This window comes from Myotis davidii, unplaced genomic scaffold (genome assembly GCF_000327345.1).
Source record: "Myotis davidii unplaced genomic scaffold, ASM32734v1 scaffold930, whole genome shotgun sequence".
NCBI classification, from domain to species: domain Eukaryota; kingdom Metazoa; phylum Chordata; class Mammalia; order Chiroptera; family Vespertilionidae; genus Myotis; species Myotis davidii.
This window is the reverse complement of record NW_006282518.1, coordinates 1,474,352-1,484,343: the sequence shown is the minus strand read 5'-3', so window position 1 is coordinate 1,484,343 and position 9,992 is coordinate 1,474,352. Positions and strand designations below refer to the sequence as shown.

The 9,992-nt window shown below is 40.9% G+C and overlaps 1 protein-coding gene across 1 annotated transcript in view; it reads right to left on the bottom strand.

The window, feature by feature from the left end:
• The window catches only part of PHEX (phosphate regulating endopeptidase homolog, X-linked), a 201,391-nt gene that overhangs the window by 161,156 nt on the left and 30,243 nt on the right, over nt 1-9,992 (bottom strand). Inside the window, exons 4-5 of the mRNA XM_006752997.2 lie at nt 2,859-2,945; nt 1,317-1,543 (exon numbers count right to left, since the gene is read on the bottom strand). Of these exons, the coding sequence (XP_006753060.1) occupies nt 1,317-1,543; nt 2,859-2,945 (314 nt within the window). The remainder of the gene's footprint in view (nt 1-1,316; nt 1,544-2,858; nt 2,946-9,992) is intronic.

Genomic DNA, 9,992 nt, shown 5'->3' with positions numbered 1-9,992 from the left:
AGGGAGTAAGCATGTCAGGGATGTGGGCCTCACACCCGGAGTGCTGCTGAGAGTGGCCACACAAAAAATAAAAAAGAAAGTCTTTGCAGAATAATCCTATATAATAAAAGGCTAATATGCAAATCGACCAAACTGCAGAACGACTGATCACTATGATGTGTACTGACCACCAGGGGGCAGACGATCAATGCAGGAGGCCCCCTGATAATACTTTAAGCAATAAAAAATAAATAAAAAAGAAAGTCTTTGCAGAATAATCCTATATAATAAAAGGCTAATATGCAAATCGACCAAACTGCAGAACGACTGATCACTATGATGTGTACTGACCACCAGGGGGCAGACGATCAATGCAGGAGCTGCCCCCTGATGGTCAGTGCGCTCCCACAGGGGGAGTGCCCGTTCAGCCAGAAGCTAGGTTCTCGGCTGGCAAGCGCAGCAGCAGTGGCAGGAGCCTCTCCCGCCTCCGTGGCAGCATTAAGGCTAGGGAGCAGGCCTAAGCCATCAGTTGGACATCCCCTGAGGGCTCCTGGACTGCAAGAGGGCGCAGGCCAAGCTGAGGGACACCCCCTCCAGAGTGCATGAATCTCTTGCACCAGGCCTCTAGTATCATAATAAGTATGTATGGTGCAGAGTGGGTACTAGACTTATTGAGGGATCAGTTTACAAATTATGTGTCTCACCACTATGCTCTTCACCTGAAACTAATATAAAATAATACTGAGTGTCAACTGTAATTGAAAAATAAAAAAAGAACATGCTAAATGAAAAAAAAAAAAGAAGGAAGTCTTTGCAGCTCTCTTCCCTCTGGAATTTAGGTGCCCACACATGCTTAGAGTAGACATTGAGGGCCAGATCACAGATCACTTGAAATTAACTTGCTCACTAGCTTCTTAAAAGGCTAATAAAACTGGTTTGTTCATGATTTACAGCCTGCACATCTGTGAAGGGGGTAATACTCTAGATCAGAGGTTCTCAACCTGTGGGTCGCGACCCCTTTGGGGGGTCGAACGACCCTTTCACAGGGGTCACCTAAGACCATCGGACATATTGTTTTTGTGATTAATCACTATGCTTTAATTATGTTTAATTTGTAACAATGAAATTGGGGGTCACCACAACAAGTGACAGTGTATTAAAGGGTCGCAGCATTAGGAAGGTGGAGAACCACTGAACTAGAAGAATGATCTGAGGGGCTGTACGAAGTGGGAGGTGTTTACAGGAGGAAAGAGGGCGGGACAAGTGAGTTACCTAGGAAGCACCCCAAAAAGCTAACCTTGGACAGAACAAACGGGATGACCAAGTCTTCACTATACCTTCAAGATGTGTTCATTGGATGCCTTGTCATCAGGGGACACATACAAACGGATAAATACAGAATTGCTGTATTGACCACGAAACGTTGCAAGTGTCTGAAGAAGGCTGAACTTTCTCTCTGACCAAACCCCTTCTGGACCAATATTAGACTCGAGCACAGGCCAGCGAAAAGGTGAATGCCGCAGGATGTGTAGCAATGGCTTGGCATCTGCCTTTTCGATCGCTTCTGAAAGGGAAAAAAGATTAAGGGAGAGTTAGAATTGCAAACTGGATTTCCAAGCTAGAATGCAAAGGTATCTTCTCAAGAGAAAATTCCCATAAGACTCCAACTTAACATTTCAGCTGTTATGGAGAGGTGCCGTAGACTGAAGATAACCAGAGATAGATCTACCTATGATTCACACAGCAATGTCACTGTCTAAACCTGGTATTCTTGCCAGGAGAGCTGACTAGGGAACATGCTGGATATTCCCTACTATAAAAGATGGACTTACTACACTGACCCCAGGCAATGGGCGATGTTAGGCTGATAATACCCTACAATGCTAAGGAACAACCCTAGGTAAAAGCAACTGCTCAATAAAACCAATCACACCCCAATAAAAGTGAACTAATGCTTCAGACTCTACTTTTTCTGCTCTCGTCTAGCTCACTGAATAATACCCAAAATCCTAAACAAGTTAACACACTTCCCAGAAGCACTGGCTTCTTTCTGCAATGACCTTGAAAGAGCAGACGAGATAAAATTATGTATCTCTTTTAACTCCAATCAGACCCAAGATACGGAGACATGCCTAAGACAACCAACAGATTACTCTCAGGCTGATGGAGAAGCAGGAGCCTGGCCTGCCTGGGAATCTGTATTTCTCTAGGCCCCAGTAGGTCCTTAGGGGACTAGCAATACTCCCAAGTGACCTCCCTCCCAGGTTCCTTCTCAGACCAGACCTGGCCTCTACATTCTGGTTTCTGTACCACATATAGTGGGGTTTGACCTTCTGATCCCACCCAAATGTCTCATAGAGTAACTGATACCTAAAGAATCCAAGCCATAGAAATAGAATCATTTTCTCCATCAAACCAGCAAGAGAACATTAAGACAGGGCAGGCTAGTCAAAACCCAGTTTTTGAAAGTTGTTCCTTTTCTTAAATAATATCTTTAAACATTAAAAGAACTCTGAAGAATAGGGATGTTAAATATTTTACTTATTTTTCTTTATTTCTTTATTGATTTACTAGAGGCCCAGTGCACGAAAATTCATGCATGGAGGGGCAGTCCCTCAGCCCAGCCTGCCCTGTCTCACAGTTTGGGAGCCCTCAGGGGATGTCCTGCTGACGGCTTAGGCTCGCTCCCCACTCTGGCCTCCCTCTGCGGGAGGCAACCGGGCTGATCAGGGGAAGGCGCCACCCCCATCACCCTGCCGCTGCCGGCCACCACTGCTGCCTGCCCTTGGCCCTCGCAGCTGCTGCAGCTTTATTTGGAAGTACGTTTGGTTGTCTGGTCTAATTAGCATATTATGCTTTTATTATTATAGATTACTCACTCTCATTCATGCAAGATGAATAAAGGATTTTGGCTTTCTGTATGGCTTCGGTGTCCCGCCTTCTACTGATTGATTTCTCCAAAAGTGCTAGAAGGTTAAGAAAGGATTTATTAGTATCCACCCACATGTGGTGCTGAGTGGGAGGTCACTTGATAATCACAGTCTCCGCCTCCAGAAAATTAGATGTAAAGACAGACAACCCTAGAAAAGAGACTTCTATAAAAGATAGGCAGACAGCAGAGCCGATTCCAACTTGCTTGAAGTTCAAATAAAAACAATTTAACATTATTTTCTCAAAGGTTCTACTGACTCAAAGAAACCAAAAGTTCAATTTCCAACTGAGACGGGACCTTATGCAGGGGTTAATGTTTTCTGCCACCTACACAAAAAGAAACAGAATTCATTTATTCAAGAACCAAAAATAACTAAATTCGGTTCCTTGTTTCTGCACCGAGTAATATTCTCAACGGAGGCAATTTCATCAGGGTCGGGTTTCTTAAGGTTTCTTCACAGTCCAGCCTCTCAGGGAGGTCACCTGGAAGAAATTTCCCATTAGAAGTTTTATTCAATGTTGTATAAACATGCTGTGGACATGGGAGAAGTTGTTTAGACAGGAAATGGAGAGGCGAGATTGGAAAGCCTAACCAAATTGCCTAAAAACTTGTCCATTTACACATTTGAAGTCCTGGCCATTTAAATGAGGCCAAGTGTATAAAATGGTTGCCAGCATAGACATAAGCCTGCCTGGAAAATGATTTTCTATTTACAAAATCACTGATGCTATTGTTTGAAGGAGGAAAATGACAGTTGTCACTATTTCAAGGAAGGAGGAAAACCAAAATTCAATAAAAAGCTACCCTCCTTCAAAAAGACCACCTTGGTTATATACTTGAGAGTATCAATTTACCAACACTAAGCCAAGACAAAGAATCCTTATGCAGCACCGTGGCACTGCCTGTATTGATCTATGTCAAACTGGTATTATCAAAGCATTTGGGGGTTATTTCTGAAATGTAGCAGCCTCCAAATGACGTTACAACAGATGCTCCTACAGTACTCTGAATTGCTTCAAAGCACAATGTACAGAGCTAATCAAATTAATAAATAATTACATATTCTCTGAAGAGGAATTGACTTCTAAACTAGAAGCTCTACATTTCAAAAATAAGAGAAATGCAATCCAGAGTTCCTGTCCAGGTTTTTAAAGCATCTGCAATATGTCAAACAAGTCCATGTAACTAGATGGATTCAAATAAAATAAATTGAGTTGGATGTGGGTGTTTTCAATTATTTCAAATGTATAGTGCTTCTTTCTTGTGTATTACCCAGCAATAAACGTGGAATAACTAGCCCCAAGGATAAAGGGAGATTTTTTTTTAGTAAACAGAAAGCTCTAAAACCATACCCATATATATTTCTATTCAAATCAGATCATGTGCCTTTCCACCATATTGCTTCCACGGCCACTGACTGGATTACTGGGGAGACACGTTTGGAATAATTTCCACATCTCCAAATTTCATTTAGAGATGTGATATTATTCCAATGCTATAAACACTCCATAGGCTGCAAACATGAAGGCCCTGAAAACAAACAAACAAATAAGCAAAAAAAAAAACAGCAGCAAAAGAACTCAAAGTATTATATATCTACCTGAGTGGACACAAAGCCATTCTGTATCAGAAGAAGGAAAAAAGACATGTGTATGCTAAGTAGGGCAATCCCAAAAAGCGAACCATGCACAAATATCAATAATTTGTATATCTCACAATTCTGTTCCAGAATTTGTCTTTTAAAACAAATTCAGCTACCACGAATATCTGGCTTACCCTTTTCCTTCTCTCTTTCTCTTCATACCCAAGCAGGCAGAGCATTGATATGCAGACAGTGATGTGGCGATCAGTTAGCAGCATCCATTTAATCTATCTCTGTATCTGAATTAGTGGTAAGAGAAATAAAATCTAGCCTAGGGAGTCATTAATAAGCAGAAAACAAAGTATGCCTATCAAAGGCAATTGCTCAGATTATTAAAATGTCCCTAACGCACAGAGAAGGGCTCGTGGGTCACCCATACAAGGGCATTCCTATAATAATCTGACTTGTTTCCTGGATGGTTTCTCAGTCCTCCATCCACCCCGTATCCAATTATTCCTAACCATGTTACAACAGAAAAGGAAAATTCCAGTTCATTAAAAAACCTGTAGTGCAGTAAATCTCAGACTTCAAAATTGATTTCAAAGTGTTTCTGGTCATCAAATTTAAACATTACATATATGATGTAAGTATTTTTTTTCTTTTCATTATGCTCAATCAAATACTATTTTTAAAGGCAACATAACAGACATATAAAGGGGTGAGCTTTCAAATGACACAGACATGGGTTCCAGTTGCAGCTTGCCGATATGTTCCAGCTAGAACTTGAGCAGGTTCTTTAATCTAAGCCTCAGTTTCTTCATCTGCAAATTTGGATAAGCATAGTGCCTACCTCCCAGGGTTGTGGTAAGGATCAAACATTTTAATGCACAGAAAAGTGCCTGTTTCAACACCCGGACACATGATAGGTGATCCATCAATGGTGGCTTAAACAGGATTACAGGCTGAGTCAGCCATGCCCAAAATTGTAAAGCAATCGACCTTATTTCTAGTGCTTCCTCCATAAATGGTCTTTCCTCCTCCTTTCTTAGGATATTGTAGCCACTCTGTGTGTAGGTTGATTCCACAAATTGGACCTGCCCAGGCCACCTTGCAAAACCCATGCTCTCAACACTTCTTTTGCTTTCACAGTAGAGGCAATGCTCCATGAGGAGGTATAATTTGCAGTCAGTGTTAACCTCTGAGAATATTTTGTTCCTCCTGGAAACAAGGCATTTTCTTTTTTATGTAAACACTTTCAATGAAATTACAGAAAAGTACATAATTTGCAGGACTTCCACAAAGTAAACACACCCACATAACAGACATTATGACCAGAATCTCAGAAGCCTCTTGTGCTCCCTTCCAGTCACTAACTTCAATCAAGACAACCAACATCCTCTTACTCCAAGTCACCTTACTCAAGTCTATTTCCCATATTCTTTTTGGGTAATCTACCTTTTATCAATTTTATCAACACAAGTCCTTTGTTGAATATTTATATTGCAAAATCTTCTCCCATTTCATAGACTTCATTTTATGAATGGTATCATGTGATAAACTAAAATTCTTTATTTTAATGTAGCCTAATTTGCCCACTTTTTTCCGTCTATGGTTAGCATATTTTGTGTCCTATTTAAGAAATCTTTGCCTGCCCTGAGGTCATTAAGATATTCTCTTATGTTTTCCCCTAGAATCCTTAGAGTTTCACATTTATATCTATAATCCATATAAAATCTGTTTTTGCCCATGGTGTGGACAGCCGTGCCTTTTTAACACAAGCCTAGCCTCACAGAGAATGAGTTATGTGAGAATTTCAATAGAGAAGGTATTTTTGATCACTGGGCCTCAAATATTATCACCAAAAAATACTTTTGGCCGAAACCGGTTTGGCTCAGTGGATAGAGCGTCGGCCTGCAGACTGAAAGGTCCCAGGTTCGATTCCGGTCAAGGGCATGTACCTTGGTTGCGGGCACATCCCCAGTAGGAGATGTGCAGGAGGCAGCTGATCGATGTTTCTCTCTCATTGATGTTTCTAGCTCTCTATCTCTCTCCCTTCCTCTCTGTAAAAAAATCAATAAAATATTTAAAAACAATACTTTTGGTGCATAAAATTTACATTAACAATGGCTATTCTCTATGAGATCGAGTACTCTCTAGCGCAGGGGCTGGATCACATTCATCTTCGAACACCCAGGGCTTAATGCTTGCATTGTTGATGTCCAGTGCACATTTGCCCTAGTTGAAATCCTGACAAGGAAAGTCTGAGAGAGAGTTTTTATCACACCGGAAAGGAACTGTGAGAAGTTAGACTGACTTATTTTTTTTACAGTCAACAATGTCCTGATTATGCTAACATCCATAATCTCCTTTTCTCACATTTTAGTCCCTAGGTCATACAATGAAATTTAAGAGGTCATTTGTTTTCATGAACAGCAGGGGTTGTTTTCTTTTTTTTTAATATATCTTTATTGATTTCATAGAGGAAGGGAGAGGGAGAGATAAAAACATCAATGATGAGAGAGAGTCATTGATTGGCTGCCTCCTGCACATCCCCCACTGGGGATCAAGCCCGCAACCCAGGAATGTGCCCTTGACCGGAATCGAACCCAGGACCCTTCAGTCCACAGGCTGACACTCTATCCACTGAGCCAAACCAGCTAGGGCAGGGGTTGTTGTTTTTTTTAATTGAATTCATTGAGGTGACATTAATAAAATTATATAGGTTTCAGGGGTACAATTCTATAATATATCATCTATATTATATTGTGTTCACCACCCCAAGTCAGTTTTCCTTCCATCACCATTGATCCTCCATTTACCTTCTTCTACCTCCCCCGCTCTCCCCTTTCCCTCTGGCAATCATACTATTTGTTGATTGCCTATAAATTGTTTGTTTGTATAATCCCTTCACCTTTTCCATCCAGCCCCATTTGGGTTTACCAATGGTCTCAGCTTAATCATGCACTTCTACTTCTCCACTGAGGAAGGGGAAGGGGGTGGATTCTTAGTTAACATTCAACTTCCTTAAGTGCAGGAGCCAGATAGGACTATCCATTCTATTCACTCAATTCACTTCTCCTGCTCAGACAGGCTCTTTATTTAGAGTTCTGTAATAGGAAGAGGCAATTTCCCAGGAAAAAGAATGAGACTCCTTAAGAGTTGGCACTCCCCTAGGAAGGTGAGAGCTCAAGGCAGTCATTTGAAGATTCTGCAATATTTAGCACCTTCTCAACTAATAGTTTTCAAAAATCCCACATGCATAATGTTTTAGGCCTTTGAACAAACACCTACCAAGAATCTCATTGTTGAGCTGAAGCCATTTTAATGAGATGGCTCCAGATAATAGGAATTCTTTCAACACAGGCTCCTTTGTGTCCTTTCCCAGACCCTGCACTCCTATATACCTGTTATACAGGAAATCATCTGGCTACTTGCTGAAAGACAATAAATGCTGGAGCTGCTTGCCTGATTTGCTTTACAGAAACAGTAATTGCAGTCTAAAACATTCATGTCAAATGTCATCAAGGTGATTCCTCAATTCAGAGTATATTAGAAATCAGGGGGAGGGTCCTCTTAATTCTAGTGAGAGAAAGGGTATGAAAAATAGCAAGTTTGGAAAACCAAATCTACATTTTAAGGAAAGGCGTGCCCTTCCACACCTACATAATGAACAGAATGTTCTCTAGACATGTATATTTTTTAAACCTATCATATCATGGCCTGCTTTCTCCTTTGGTGGTACTAAAAAACCACCTTCGGATGGTACATGGTTGAATGTCGCCTCTAATCTTACTATTTTTAGTCCTTGTTGATTTTCCGGGCTACAGACTTCAATTTGGTTTCCAGGCTCCTCAGTTTATTTACTGCACTGAAAGGCTTCATTTTTCTAACGCACACGTGCAAGGTATTAAACTTGGATGCAGTTAAACCTGGAGACTTTAAATCAGCTTGCAAAGCCCGGTGTTATTCTCATTAAAAAATAAAAGTCAAGTTAACTAAGTCATGGTCTGTGGATCCCATAGCTCTCAAGTTTTCACATGAATTGTGTGAAACTCAACTCTGCAGTTCCTGGGCCCCACAGCCAGTCAAGCATGGGATTAACTGAGTCTGTCTGACGTACTGAAAAGACAATAAAAGCTGATATTTCTCATTCTTCTGGAAATCCCCCACCTAAGGATAAGGAGAGAACCTGTCAGAATTCTTTTCTCTGTTCGTTTTTTATGATCATCCTATAAATGATAATTATTGGCATCAGCCTAAGAAAAGGGGGCAGATAAAGATTTTTTTTAAAAATGAAGTCTGTCAAAAAAAAGAAAAGGAGGCAGAGATTATTGTAGGGGAATCAAAAGCCTCTAACTCATCAATCTAAATCATGGGTTAGCAAATAACATAAAAATATCCCCCGTTTAACACAAAAGACCTCTTTGTCCATAATGAAATCAATTTTATAAAACTGCCAGATACTACAATAGTCTAATAGAAGGTAACTTTTTTATTATGTTCACTTATAAGAGAAGTTCTAAGGATTATACTTATCAGGGTTATACCTCAAAATAATTTAAATTAAATTCTAACATTACTCTTTGATAGCATGTTATTACAATGAATTTGCCAATATATTTTAACTCATAAAATTAACCTTCCTACTTACATAATTTGTATCTTAGCGGGTAATTCAATGTAAGGCCTGTGCTGAACTTAAAGTCATTAAAATCCACCTTCGGTTTTTTGCCTATAATAAAACCCCTAATTATATTTTCCCTGCCTCCTATTCCTACCATCTTAACATTACAAGGAAAAGGCCATCTGTGTGGTTATATACCCCCTGTAGTGGTCCTTCCTGAGCAATCCTCAGATATCCAAGGACCCAATGATGACAGCATTCATTTATTAAGTACCTGCTCTGAGCCAGGTGTATGACCTCCATTAATCCCTGACCAACCCTAAGAGGCAGGTATTTAACGGCATTCTAAAGGTGAGAAACCGGTAAGAATTTATCCAAGGAAATTCAGCTAGCAAAGGTTAGAGCTTAGGTTTGGACTCCTGTTCATTCCACCAGCAAGTAGCCAGTAAAATTCCACCAGCTGCTTTCCTGTGTGAGAACTAGGCCCCCAGTGGCTAAACCAGAGGCAGCACTGCCCTCATGGACTTTCTTGACAGCTCTCTCAATCATAACTGGAAGAAAGGCCTTCCCTAGTTACATAGAGACTTGTTTTCTGCAGTGGTCGAGTGACTCTGCGCTGAGCCATCTAACCCCTTTGCCTTATCACCCTATAGTGATCAGAGACACACTCCTGAGCCACCCAGCTAGAGATGGCAGGCCTGGTAAGGTTAGAACAAAACAAAGTTAGCTGGTCCCCAAGGCTGGACTTCACATAATGTCCTAGTCCCGTGGTCGGCAAACTGCGGATCACGAGCCACATGCGGCTCTTTGGCCCCTTGAGTGTGGCTCTTCCTAAGCCTTAGGAGGACCCTAATTAAGTTAATAACAATGTACCT